The sequence below is a fragment of the Poecilia formosa genome, unplaced genomic scaffold (assembly GCF_000485575.1).
Source record: "Poecilia formosa unplaced genomic scaffold, Poecilia_formosa-5.1.2 Scaffold121, whole genome shotgun sequence".
NCBI lineage: Eukaryota > Metazoa > Chordata > Actinopteri > Cyprinodontiformes > Poeciliidae > Poecilia > Poecilia formosa.
Window position 1 is genome coordinate 758,368 of NW_006800060.1, and position 14,501 is coordinate 772,868.

At 39.7% G+C, this 14,501-nt stretch overlaps 2 protein-coding genes across 3 annotated transcripts in view; one reads left to right on the forward strand and one right to left on the reverse strand.

Annotated features, from left to right (window-relative positions):
- The window catches only part of cntn4 (contactin 4), a 225,229-nt gene extending 219,076 nt beyond the window's left edge, over positions 1–6,153 (forward strand). For both annotated transcript variants that reach the window (XM_016675770.1, XM_007560856.2), the window contains exons 19-24: positions 18–133; positions 1,082–1,268; positions 2,022–2,134; positions 2,219–2,387; positions 3,323–4,428; positions 4,459–6,153. In XM_016675770.1, the coding sequence (XP_016531256.1) occupies positions 18–133; positions 1,082–1,268; positions 2,022–2,134; positions 2,219–2,387; positions 3,323–3,414 (677 nt within the window). In that variant the 3' untranslated portion in view covers positions 3,415–4,428; positions 4,459–6,153. The remainder of the gene's footprint in view (positions 1–17; positions 134–1,081; positions 1,269–2,021; positions 2,135–2,218; positions 2,388–3,322; positions 4,429–4,458) is intronic.
- A 3,906-nt stretch (positions 6,154–10,059) lies between these two features.
- LOC103144107 (band 4.1-like protein 1) overlaps positions 10,060–14,501 on the reverse strand; it is a 75,477-nt gene continuing 71,035 nt past the window's right edge. Inside the window, exons 24-26 of the mRNA XM_016675752.1 lie at positions 14,057–14,149; positions 13,847–13,960; positions 10,060–13,041 (exon numbers count right to left, since the gene is read on the reverse strand). Coding sequence (XP_016531238.1) covers positions 13,036–13,041; positions 13,847–13,960; positions 14,057–14,149 — 213 coding nt within the window. The 3' untranslated portion in view covers positions 10,060–13,035. The remainder of the gene's footprint in view (positions 13,042–13,846; positions 13,961–14,056; positions 14,150–14,501) is intronic.

Here is a 14,501-nt window from a genome sequence, read left to right on the forward strand (position 1 = left end):
ATATATGATAACTCCAGAGCCTGGCCGAGCTCCCACCAGGATCCGCGCTAAGAGCCTCTCTGCGTCCGAGATGGAAGTGTCGTGGAAGGCTCTGCCCTGGAATACCAGCAAGCGGCGAGTGCTGGGCTATGAGGTGAGGCCCGGTCCATTGGACATGTGGGTGTGTGTGTGTGTGTGTGTGTGTGTGTGTGTGTGTGAGCGACCAGCACTGCTGAATCTTGTTCTTCTCTATTATTGATGAGTGTTTCAGGCTCCTGCACCTTGGGCATGCGAGATAATAGCTTGCTGCATGCATAATGGTGGAGCCCGTTCCCCAGCCTATGGGTTTAAGTGTGTTTCTCTTGTTGCTTACCTAAGTAGTGCAATGAGGCCTGATTAGAGTAGTGAAGAAACACTCAGAGGGACACAGCGTTTAGCTTCTAATCCACACAACAAAGCAGTTTTAGACAGCAGCTTCAGGCTCACTTTGTTCATATCTTTTACTTATTCTCAAGGATCTGAAAAAAAATATTTCATTTGCATGAATTAATAAAACAATTAAAAAAATTATTCTTGAGAAACAAACAGTTTGTATTTGTAGCATTTTTAGGCTTGACCAGGGATCCTTTGGTCACCCTTTCTTTTAATTGTTTTCCTTTGTTACACTCCTTCATAGTTTAAAATAATATTTTGTAAATGAGATATGATGTTATAAAATTGATATAATATGTAAGCACACATTTTGATAAAATGGAATATGGAAGAATAGCATAAAGGGGTGGGAATTTTAAAAAGTGTAAACTTCTCTCTTATCAAAATGACTAAGTCTTGCATTTTGAAACATTGCTTTTTTGTGCCTGTGTTTATGTATGTATGTGTTATTTATTTTTTATTTTTTTATTGATTTATTCGAAACAAAGAATGCATCCAAACCACATCCCGTGCTGTGACATGCTGCTGTTTTCAGACTGGTTCACATCTTCCATGTGGTCGAGTTCACATTTCCCTGTTTTCAGTTGGCTCTCCACTGACACTGTGGCAGCAGAAAGCTTTTAGGGTGCGCTCACCGTCTGCCCCCCGCTCTGCCCTGTTGGCCTTTCAGCTCAGGTATTGGAGTAGAAGCGAACGGGAGGAAACAGCCAGCGTGCAGAGGACCTCTGGGAATCAGACATCCACCGTCATCAGCGGCTTGAGAGGCAGCACAGCGTATCACATCTCAGTGAGGGCCTACAACACAGCTGGAACGGGCCCTCCCAGCACCACCGTCAACGTGACCACCAAAAAACCACGCAAGTACCACACTTAGTCTGAGCTCTGCATCCTCTAAAATGTCTGGAAAAAGTCCATGGATCTATTCATCTATAAAATTTGGTGATAATGATTCCCTAGCAGGTTGTACCTTCATTATACAGTTAATGTACTCAAGCTTCTGTTGTTCCTAAACATTTTAGCTAGCTGTGGGCACAGTTAGCTAAAATATTAGGCGCACTAGCCCTAAAGCACTAACACCAACACAGTATTTAGAAGTTGAATTTTTCCACCTATTTGTTTATTACCCCTGTAATTTTTTTCTTTGTAACTCATTCGTTGGTTTGTGGTTTGCTCAACAAAGTTTCTTGGGGAAAAAAAGACAATATGAGGGGAGGAAATGGAACAGTCTTTACAAGTACAAAAATGTCTTTTAGAATTCCTAGCCAAGGCGTCAACTCATAGAAACTTTATTCAACTAAATGTTTAAGAACTACCAAGTAAATTAGCTCCTTAGAATTTATTTGGAAAAATAAGTTTCAGGGAAGCTAGGTGTGCTAAATGTTAACAAAAGCACTATGAAAAAGTTAACTGCTGTTAGCGCATTAGTGGAATCTAAATTCGCAAATTTAAATATGTGAACCCAATTCTTCACTTAACATTTTTTTTTAAAAAGCCCAAAGTAATCATGGATCATTTACAGCCAATGGTGGATGTAAATGTCTGACTCACCATGCACAGTTTAAATGTCAAGCCTTTGTTTGAGGAGAATAATGTGGCCTCTTTCCTGGTAGCTCCCAGCCAGCCACCGGTTAAAGTCATGTGGAACACATCAAACTCCAAGATCATCCTGAACTGGGAGCACGTCAAAGCCCTGGAGAACGAGTCCGAAGTGACCGGTTACAAAGTGAGCACATCGGTCTTTCACTCCATCAGAAAGTTCTGCCTGTTGCCATGGTGCGCCCAACTCTCCACTTAATCTCATTGGCAGGTGCTCTATAAGAAGAATCGACACAGCCGGCCCAGCGTCATGGAAACCAACACCACCTCGGTGGAGCTTGCTCTTCCGACCGACGAGGACTATATCATCCAGATAAAGCCGTTTGGAGAGGGAGGGGACGGCAGCAGCAGCAAACAGATCACAATTCCCAAGATACCAGGTCAGCAAAGAGCTAGCTGCTACTGCTAGCTAGTCCCACATGGCCCATTGGCCGTGTTATTGCCAGAACAGTTTGACCATTGTCTTCTCCAGATGAAGCCAGAGTAGGAAAAATATCTGCTGGATTAAAAATGACCCAGCAGGGTGGGTTAAATGCATCACCTCACAAAAGTATTTGTATATCTTGAACATTTCCTGATTGTGTCAACCACCATTTTGTATTTTTTCACAATATTATTTAATAAACCAACACATTAAGGGTGTTGGAGTGAATGAGGCTAAGTATAAACTTTTCAGTGTTTAAATTGTAAATTAATAAAAATCATGTTTTAGTATGTGGTGCAGTAAAGTAAAAGGAAAATATAATAGAAGTTGGTCTATCACATAAAATTATTAAATTACAATGAAGCTTGTGACTGTACTTAAGCCCATCGCAATAAGCAATTAATGAATTGCATGATAGATTAAAATAAGTGCAATAATTTTCATTCTCACGATTAATATCTTTTGAAGGGCAATTTTGTTTACAGAGTCTATTGATCCATTTTATTTATGGCTCCTGTTTTGTGTTGGTTTTATGTTTTTGTTTTGTTAATTGTTTTTGATTGTTGTGTTTTAGTTTGGATATTTAGAATATCTTCCAGTGCTACTGGTCTGTACGAAATTAATGTTTATTGTTCTTTGAGAGGACAAACTTGCATTATTATGCCATTATGAATATTCTACTTGAAAATTGTCTCAAAACAACAATATTATTGTTTATAGCAATAATTTCTAGGACAATTAATTGTCTAGGAAAATGTGTCCTTGGTTGTACAAAATGCGGGAAATGTTTAAACAATTTGAATCCTTATCTGTGGATGTAATGCTAGAAAGTGATTTTTTTCCCCAGTATGGATCCGACTAACATCCTTTCTGCTCTCCGTCCCCCTCCAGGCCCCAACGCGGTGGGCTCGGCCTCCAAGGTCTCCACGCTGTCGGCCCTCAGCACAATAGCTCTGTCTTTCACAGCACGAACATCTTTATGACAAATGGCTCACAGCAGACGTTGCATCTAACGTGGAGACAGCGGGAACACAAACGCAGCCCACTCCGGTGTAACTAGATCCATTCATTTAGATTTTAGCGGCAGAGGGAAGACACTGAGGGTAAAAATGTCCAAACACGCCATGGAGAGGACAGACAAGGAGTCCCTGTCAGCTACACAGGCCAGGTGAAAGAGATTGACCGATGTCGTGACTATGTTGTTACCAAAGCAACTTTCATAAAAGGAACATAAAGAAAAAAAAAGTCTTATATGCATCTTTTTGTATGACATGTTGAGCTTTTATAGATTTTTGTTTTCTTAATGGGTTTGTAGATGGCCTTGGCTTCAGGGGTGAGAACAACTGTTCTGCATGGAAAATGGTATTGTCCCGTTTTACAGTCTGAAAGTAAAGAACATGATTCAACAGTTTCCCATCTGTCTGTTAAGATAAAACACAATTTATAACTTTGAGATTTTAGTCTTTTCAGAAAGAAAGCACTGCTATAGGAGTTTCCACCAAGTTGATATTTAATAAACAACTCAAAATTGAAAATGTTAAAAAACAAAAAAGGTAAACCCTCAAATCCCCATATACATATGAAATACACAAAGCTCTTGAAATTAGATAGGTTGTACTTTTTTTTTCAAAGACTATATGTAAACATCGTGCCCAGTTCACATTTTGGGCCAAGGTGTCACTTTTTCAGTGTAAAGGGAGGAGAAGCATCAGACTGTGAACGGTGATGCTTTATCGCCTCATAATCAGAAGCAAACAGCAAAACAAAGCTAACACTATCTTAAAATGATGGGAATAAACTACTTCAGTTTAGCTGCTGCAGAGTGAAAACATAAACAATTATTCCTCTGTTACTATTATACTCATATGACACAAACATTTGCCTATGAAATTTTACACTCACTGTAATCATTTCTTCTGCCCAGAACCGGTTCAAGACGCCCAGCTGAAACTTAAACATAGAGTTCTTACAGGTTCTGACATTTGTTGTTAGAACCTGTAAGACAATAGATGTCTTACAGTGGACAGTCTGACAGTGGCCGCTGTCAGACTGTTGTTCAGTTTGGTGCCCTGTATTAACAGAGTTATATCATTGTAATTGTAAACATAAATTGGAATTAATCAAGTTAATTAATTAAGTCTAAACCTGTGAGCCAAACTTGAAGGATAACTACATTTTAAAGCTGGCTCTGTGTTGAGTAACCAACCGTTTAAAATAAACTGTGTACCATTTCTGATACAAAGAATAGTCAAATATTATGGTCAGAAAGATGTCAGAAGCTTGTTCATGGCAGCAGTTTTAGGGTTCTGTTGAGATGTGATCATTTCTGACTGACTCAGTCAGCTTTAAATCACAATTGCTTTAAATTAGAATTGTGTAGGATATAAAACTTGGATAACTGAAATCTATTGCTTAAGAGATGTGACAAGATAGATCAAAAACCTTTAATCGAAATAAAAAAAGGAATCTCTTCATTGTCCTTAACTAATAAAGATTAGTGCTGTTGTTTAATGAATTTTTTAACTCTGAGATTTCCTTGTAATAACTCAGCTGACGGAGGAGAGTCTCATCAGTTTAGTTGGTGTTCTTCGGTGTCCCAGGTCTGCATTGAAACTGCTAAACTAATGTGTCCCAGACCACCTAAAATGGTCAAAGAGAAACCATCCTGAAAACATTTGGATTGCATTTCCACCCGTCATCAGGTACGATCAGATATCTTCGGACCGCAGTAACGCCACATCTGAAGCTTACAGTTTTCTCTTTGATTAAACAGAGATTGGTTTCCCAGCTAACACCTAGTGTCATCAAAGTGGAGGCCTGTGTGAGTTATTGGTTGGCCATAGCCACTTAGCAGAACCCTACATCAAAAACCCACTTCAAAGAACTATTCCTTTTTAAGTTTTTGGTGTCAGAAGTGACATCCAAGATACGAACGTTTTCAGAATCGCTTTTATGAGCGTAACCTGTCGTGCGAAGCAGTTCCCCTAAGATCTATAAGTAACTTAGTCTTAAAGTCTGATGTCTAAGCTGTTAAGAGGTGAAGAGAGAAACTATCTGAAGTTTTTTTTTTTTTTTTTAATGCCAAATCTTCATTTGTTTATCCTCACTGTGCTGCAGAAGATTTGAGTATTCATATACTGAGACAACAATTTTAGAAGTCCAAATCTTGCTTGCTATCTTTTCTTATATTTGTGGACGAACAGTCCACCTGGGGTGAGAACCTTCAATGCACTATTTGTTCCCCTTAATTATTACCTAAATTAATCAAAAAGAAGATTGAGCTGCCATAATCTGGAGCATTGAGCATGCAGAGGTGGGTGAATCCTCATCAAGGCAGACAGGTAGGGCAGAACTAGACAAGAAATTTTATTCCAGCATTGCTACAATGTTTGAGTAGCAATTACATAATTGCTGCAGTGCAGTGTATGAGTCATTTTGAAGTTCCTTCATTTATGTCAAGGATTTTTTTCAGCATAAGACATTAATATAGACGAGGCTTAAGTTATTTATTTATGCATTTATTTATTTAAATCAGCATATTTAATACATTGTTAAAACTCATAGAAGACTCGTAATAAAGTTATTGAGTTGTGGAATTATTTGTGATTCACTGAACCACAAATAATGAGTTTTGGATAGAAGGAATGATTATGGTGATTTTTGCCTGTTTGAACATAAAGACTATCAAGTCAAAGTCCAAGTAAAAGCTAAGTGGTAGAATACAAAAACTGAGAAATACTAGTAACCATTTTAAAAAGGTAGTTCAGATATATTGAAGTGAAGTTTTATGAAAATGTTAGAAAAAAAAACTCAGTGGTGAAAGTCTGACTCTTAATGTCCCATATAGGAGGGCAAACAGTTTGTGTTCTGTGAGCCATGCAGGATGGTTGTGATTTCATAGTTGAGCGTACCGATTGCCTGCATTCCTCCTGACAAATTCCTTCATTTCCTGCAATCCAAATGGATACTAATTAGCTTAATAAGCTATTTTGGCGCTTAGCTCCATGTCTTCCCCGTCCCAGACAGCCACCGCACACGTTAGTGAGGCACAGAATGGTAGTGTAGCGTCCATGACTACTGTTTACGCTGAATCCCAACCTTATCAGCTCATTGCCGCCTACAAAACATTTCAATGTTTCCCGCCGAGCATTTTACTGTGTCGCACAGTGGTAAAATGTCCCTTTGCGGAGAGATGTGTCCGGCATATGTCTGCTTTGAGTCTACCTCCAGTGTGTGTGGGAACCTTTGGTCTAACTGACCCGTGTTAGCCGACTTGAACCACTGAGAACAACTCGATCTGTTGACATCAATGCTGTTATTACAGCTAACAGTTAAGTTTGTTTCTGTTTTCCCAGCTGAACAAAGTCTACAGTGAGTCAGAGCATTGTAGGCTACATCTGCTAAGAGTGGGGATATTATAGCAGGTTGTCACCTAGGTAACTGCATGGGACATGCGTCTCTGTGCCTTTTTCAGGATTTGTACTTGTCCACAAATTTTTCCAAAGGACTGACGATCAGGGTCGATTCAAACAACTTCATTTTCCTGAGAAAACATCACAAACTTAACAGTGGTTTCTAATCAAGTTATAGATCTTTAATATCTGCTTATCTGCGTGTTGGATTCCACAAATCTGATCAAATTTAGTGTGATATGCTAAAACAAACTGATAGTCTTCCGTCCCCTCTAGAGTTTCTTCTCTTTACTACAAACTGCAATGCAATTTCTGTCTACAACAAGTAAATATACTATTGTTCCTAGGTTCGTAGAAATTCTTTAAAAATTCTGAATCAACCCTTTAAAAATAGGTGAGATTAACATTGGACTACAGCATTAGCACATTTTTAGTGCCCATCCTCAAACACCAAAAACCTGATGACATGTTTAGACATGATGACAAAGGTTGGAAAAGCTTGCAGTGGAGGGCCTCTCTCCAGGGCCCTCCACCTTGGCCCCCTGAGCTCCATTGATTGCAGGACCCCCGTGGCTGTCTCTCATGCCCCTTGTTCTTTCAGTTAGCCCTGTGTCTAGAGCTCTTATTTGCCTTCTGTGTGCCTCATCATATGTTCAGAATCCTCAGGTCCTTAAAGAGCCTTAACTTATCGCGAGAATATCAAAAACTAGAAGCATAGAATTTTGCAGCGGCAGCGGCGTTCAAGCGACATCGAACAATGCTAGGTTTGGGTTTGGAGGAGGAAGAGGGAAGCGACGTCCTTTGTCGACATTACAGAGGTTAGAAATTGGCAATTTATGAGAGCAGGTGTGTTTTTTAGGTGGATGTTATGAGTAAAGGACAATGCTGCTGATTCTTTCCTTTCTCCATCGTCTCCTGATGCCACGTGGGACTGCCGCGCTACTCGAAGAACGCTGCAGTCTCATTGTAGCTTGTAATCCAGTTAAGTAGTTTGTAGTACTTTGAAGAGAAATGTACTGTAGGCTACTGGGGATCATGCATCAAGAAATGTGTAAAATACAGTTTTGTACACTTCAGATCATTTATATAAAAAGAAACCTTTCTAAAGAGATGATTTACTCTGTTTTTATGTAAACGACTCTTGTTTCATACTGTAGTTAACTGTTGCTCAGCATGACTGTGCTCGTCGTCTCTACTGTCCACCTGCAAAGCGACTGAATGGCTTTAGGAACATGTGAGGTCCACATGTCTGTATGCTGAACCATTAACAGCCCTGTGTCTATGCTTCTGTCTGTCGGCCCTGCAGAGATGTACTGCTTTGACTGTCCGTATGCGCTCCGCAGGAGGCGTCCCTCTGTTGCTGTTTGTTGTTTATACCGTGTGAATAAAGATAACTGATTTATAGAACAACACCAAGCTGTGGGTCTCTTAATGCCAACATAAAGGAAGAGCTTGCTACAAAATCTACTGCAATGGTTTAGTTTTGGAGCTGGTCTCTAATGTCATGGAACGATGTATAGTATCATACATGAATGAATGTCATTTTTATTTTTTGGTTTTTTATGATTTTGTTCACCGTTTTCAGGTTTGAATGGTTTTTGAAACATGAATTTGACTTTAAAGCAATGCCTCACATTTCCATTAACCTGGAATAATTTACCTGTTGGAACATTCAAGCTTTAACCGTCCAGCTGTTCATCATAGATGAAGTGAAAGTCGACGATGGTCCTCCTCTTTATCTAGCTAGTTAGGTTAGCTATTGAGACAACTATGTAGCTGTCTATTTATCTAGCTAAATGGGACAAGTGTCCGACTTGCTTAGCTTCATCTCAGAAGTTTAAACCAGATAAATAGACAGCTGTCTATTTACCAAGCTAGCTACACAGACAGGCAGATAGCTAGATAAAAGTAATCTTAACTCATTCTTTAATCTTTTTTTGTGTGAAGCAAGTTATTCATATTTATAACAAAGTGATAAAATCAGCTTTTCCTCACTTTCTTAAAGACAGTGTGTCATTGAGAATGACACATTGACTTTTTTCACTTTCACTAGTTACATGTCCTTTCCTTATGTTTTATCTATTAAGTGCATTTGCTGTTTGAAATGAAACAGACAAAGGAGTGACGTTTCAATTATTTTGTCTGTCTCCTCTCAAACATGTAACTCAGTGCTTCTCAATTCCAGTCCTCACGCCCCCCCCTGCTCTGCATGTTTTAGATGTGCCTCTACTCCAGAACAGCTGATTCAAATGATTGCATGACCATCAGGTACTGCAGAGGCCTGTTAATCACCAAAATATTGTGGCAGAAGGGAAACATCTAAGACATGCAGGGCAGGGGGGCTTGAGGACCGGAATTGAGAAACACTGGTGTAACTCAAAGGGGAAAGGAAGTTCCGAAGTACCTTTTAAACTATTCAGACCAATTAGCCTGAGATGTTCAGACATCTCAGACTTCCATTAGCTCTGCATCCTGCAAGAAATGTAAAGCAACGTCATTCATTATTCATCTCTTCTCGGCAATTAATTCATGCCATGTTTTCACATTCTGTCACATTGGAAAAATAATCAATGTACTTTATTAGGAGTTTATGTGATAGACCAACACATGTATGTAAACTTGATCAAATATGGAGAAATTATACAGTATACAGTCAGTACCCCTCTATTTTTATCTTGGACCAGTTATCACAGAAATCCTCTTACAGTAAAAAAAAATAATAATAATAATGCTACAACAGAAAGTATTTGTCTTCAAAGTACCAGTTTTTGCATTTTTCTGCAAAAACCTTACTTGTGTGGTTGCAGCAAACTTTGCTGCATCTAATTAATGTAGTAAACATGAGTACATACAACAATTATTTTCATTGAAAGGGTGTCCTAAATCCTGATAATTTTTTTGTACAGAATCCACTAAAGTGTGTTATATATATTTTTTCCTATTTTAATCTTTTAATCCCTTGCTTGTTCAGCTACTAGATGAAAAGCCACTAGAAAAGCCACTAGATGGCAGCAAGACCTTAGGAATATATGGTCTGCTGCTCTGCAGTCATTTTTGCCCATTTTGAACATTAAGGAATTTTGCTCGTCGAATGTCACAAATTTCATAAGAAAGCAGCATGTTTAATGAAAACACATATATATATATATATATATATATATACACACACACACATACACACACTCACATCCCCTCATTGTAAAAGCCGAGACACAGTTTGAATCATAGTGACACATTTATTTATGCAGGTTTGTTTCCTGTCGAAACTGAATGCAAACACAGGACATACACACCACCAAGCACTAGGGGAATGTAGAGCAAACGACAGTGGAGAACTGAAGGTGGAGGCTGAACGGTGCAGCGCTGAGTGAACCTCCTGATCCAGGATCTGTTCTGCCACAGTTTCAACAAAACGCTGAATTCTGAATCACCTCTTGTCCACTTTCTAAAGTCAGTAGTTCTTTCTGGTTCGCTTTGTTTCATCTCGGATGCTTTCAGCTGATGAGTGCTCCCATAAAATCAATTCCAAAACTTAAGGCACCCATTTTGTGTTCTTATCTCTATTGCACCTCTGTCCATTAGATGATCACTTTCTGATCCATTCCATTTACACAAAGAATCCGGACCTTCGTCAGTTTGACTTCTCAATGCCTTCACTGAACTCGGCAGCGGTTTGCAGAAGCAAAGTGCTCTCACAACAGTCCAGTGTCATGTGACCGATAGAAAATAAAACAGTAAAATAGAATATACAAAGTCAGCAGGTTTAGAACCTCGTTTCCATGGACACGCCTACAGCAGGTCAACAGTTTCAGGTAGGGACGATGACACGATCACACGTGTTGGGGAAGCTCCTCGCTCCACAGCTGTTTCTCATTACTAGGTTTTGGTTACGCTTCGGTTCATGTGAGGGTTCACAGTTTTCTCCCTTCAGAGGACAGAGGATGCGAAAGATGGCGGCTTATTGCGGAACCTCACAAGCTGTTCGCCACACCGCCTTGGCTGACGGCACAGACTTAGAGGGTTAATAGGGGTAGGGGCGCCTCCGAGGGGGTTTTCATGTCTGATTTGTGATGCATAGAATTAAAGGTCACTCACTTATGGATATGTGTGACAGGGCATCTTTATTTGCGCTCACCTTTTCCTGTTTGACCCTTTTTGCCACATCACGACCACAGCACTCTAAACTGTGGAGATGTGTTCAAATGTGAGAGAGTTCTAGGGGGTTGAATACTTTTGCATGGTGTTGTATCTTTGGGGAGAACAGCTCCTTTCAAGCAAAAGTCCAAAGTCACAGCATAACTGGAGAGTTAATCCAACAGAAAGCAGAGAACATCAGCGATAATCTGGTGCTTTTCAACTTTTCAGGGAGTGTTTAAATAATATGATCCATCACAGTCGCTACTGTTATTTAACATACTGATTAATATTCTCCTACCAGGACTTGGAATTGCGTCAGCTATTCATCATGTACAAGGTTAGCAGAATAAACATGGTAGGGAATCCGTTAAAGAGTAACATATTTATCGTAGGATATAACCAGAACATACTGCGTACTGGACAGACACAAGACTTTCAATTAATACTAGTTTTGTCTCAAAAAAAAAAAATCAGAGAACTTAAATAAATGTGGACAAAATGTAGACATATTTCAAGGGGTTGAAGTAGCACACACACCTCAAAATTGCAGATAACGCGGAAGAAAAGGCTTTTCTGGGGTTGCATTTCATATAAACAAAACATACTTCATACTGGACAGACACGAGGCTTTTAATTAATGTTTGTTTTGAGCCATGAAATCTGAGAAATAAATATGGACAAACATTAAGGGATCTCAGCTGGCAATTAGTAGCACACACCTCCAAATTGTGCATAACCTGCAGGAAGAGGCTTCTTTGAGCTGCAGTTCAATAAAATATGCTTACAGTTAGTGCTGGAGCTATATGGACTGCAAAATCTCAAGAACAACTAAGGACAGCTTTCTTGGTGAGACAGGAGTATGGGACTTTCATGGCCTGACAACCTTGAATATGACGGCAGCGTGGGAAAAGTTTAAAGTAGTAAAGTATTTCTCAACTAAATTATTTTGTAAAAAACAAAATTAGATTTATAAAAGTGATTAATTGTTCTGCATTAGTTTCCAAACTGGTCATTTCTGTAAGTGTGCGCCAGGAGGCTGAAATTAAAAGTATTTTGAAAAGTATACTCTGTTAAATCATAACGGTGGAAAATTTCACTGTTTTATTTTTTTTTCAAACTGTAAAGTTTTAAAACCTTTTGTAGCTTGATGGCCATAACTGGCCCATGCCTAGCGACGTCTCTTTAAGATGCGCTAACTTCCAGTGTATCAGCATCAAGACAAAGAGAACAAAAAAGATCACTGCAATATTCAAAAAATACAAGAAGTTCAGGTTAAACCAAAGTCAAGTAAGTAAAAAGTAAAAATATACCATCAAATTTGTAAAACTTAGAACACGTAATATTTATATTAAAAATTCCTCTACAAATCCTAAAACGGTGAGCAGCGCTGCCTTTGTTGCCGTCACCTAAAGCTAAACAGTCATGTTGGGATGAGGATGTTTGGTTCCTGGAGGCTGGACCAGATCCAGCAGCTCAACCAACCGTCAGCGTTTCTATGGGCCGCGTCTCTGCAGGGCTTTAATATGTGTTCTCATTCCCTCTGCTATTATTATTTGAATCATGCAGATTATAATCATCTGATATAATTCATAAACAGGCAAACACAGAACATAAATTAGATCCTCTATAGGTAAAAATGTAAAAAGCTAATAAGACAGCAGTTTATTGAACCCAAAGCGAGGAGGAGGAAGTGACGGCAGTCGTTCAAACAGAAAGCAGTTCCATTTCTGAGGTGGTGGGGGTGTCCGATTCGGCGCTGAATCTTCCAAACTGAAGATGGTTTCCCATTCTCGAAGGAGCTAGTGGGCTTGAATGGTCCTGGAGGGGGTCGGGAGTGAGTGGGAGGTGTCCAGGCCGGGTCACAGTTGGTTTAGTCTAAAGGGACAGGAGAGGAGATCTGCTGCTTCATGGAAGGCAGTTTGTTCAGGTGTCTGTGTGTCACAGGGTGGGGGGGCAGAAGGGTGGTGGCATGCTGCTTGGTGGGGCAGGAGACTCTCTGCTGGAGGATCCTCTCCTGCCCCCCACCCCCATCTCAGAGGCCATCATGTCCTGGGATCAGGACTGCAGAGAGACAAAAATGAAGAACCTGAAAACCTTTGTAGAAGGTTCTGGACAGTGTTTGATGTTTTCTGTGATTCATTCTAACTTCCTTAAAGGGGCAGCATTATGTTATTATCCAGGCACATAGTGTCATCATAAAGCACTATCAAGAAACTCCGTTACCTTCAGCTGCACATATATTTTACAAAAATGTTTCCTTTTGTATTTGTTCAAACTGTCACCATGTTTGTTATGAAAAGATCGATCTCCTGCCTGAGCTACGCACCGCTCCCAACCAAAATCAACCAATCAGAGCCAGATGGCACATCTTAGCGCTGTCAATCAATCTCAATGTGCTAAGGACAGAGAAACAACTTACTGTTACAGCAAACTGTTTACCCACTGTCTTCGGTGGATATGTTAACTAGCCTAATGTTGTAATGAACAACATTAGGCTGTTCTCTGCAACAACATTACAGAGAGCAAGAGGGAGTGGTTGTCATAAGTTTATTACGTCTTCCTACTCCTTTGAGCATGTTAGGATTATTGTGGTACAAAAAATATGTCTTCTTTTGCAATCCTTGTTCATGTGTTATTTTATACTGCTATCATGTTCGAAATAAATAAATAAATAAATAAAAGTAGATTAAAGGATTTCTCAAACATGCATAAAAGAATCAAGGAAACACTGCAGGTATGTTTTTGATAAGGGAATAACATTATAAAAAGTTGAATTTACACAAAACTGCCCCTTTAGCTGTAACAATGGGCAAAAAGATGGATGGAATATTTACACAACAGTACAGAAGAGGTAAAGATGGCCTACCTCTGCTCTCCGCTGCTCCTCTGTGGGAGACTCTGTTTCCCTGATGACCACTGCTTTTGTCACCAGCATGTCGGGATGCTGCTGCTTGGCCTCCTGGATCGCCATGGCGAGCGCCTGGAGCCAGAGAAACCCCAGTACACAGGTCAGCATCCCGACACAGGTCAGCTTTCAGACACAAAGAGCAGATGTCTCCAGGACTCTGGCTCTCACCTGATGCTGGTCCACATCGTCGTCTCCTGTGATTATGATCCTCTTTTCGATTCTGGTCTCTGAGTAGCCTCCTTTCACAGTCTGAAGTGCACAGAACCACCAGGGTCAGGCAACATCACACTTAATGAAAAGTATTCAACCAACTTAGGCTTTTCCAAATTTTGTCACATTACAGCCACAAACTGGAATGTATTTTACTGGTGAGCTTTTAACAACTAGCTGTGTTTCCATTACAAATGTGCGTAAAACTTTAATCATATTCCCCTGATGTAAAAAAAAAAAAAAACTATTTCACAATTGTGGTGTTAAGATTAAATAACAAGTGAAGCCATCATCCTCGCTTGTTCTTGTTCTTTGTTATTTCTGCCAGTAGTAACATCTGGTTACTACCGGTTACTACTGGTGGTGATGTTGGAAGCATCACCACTATGATGCTGCCAACATC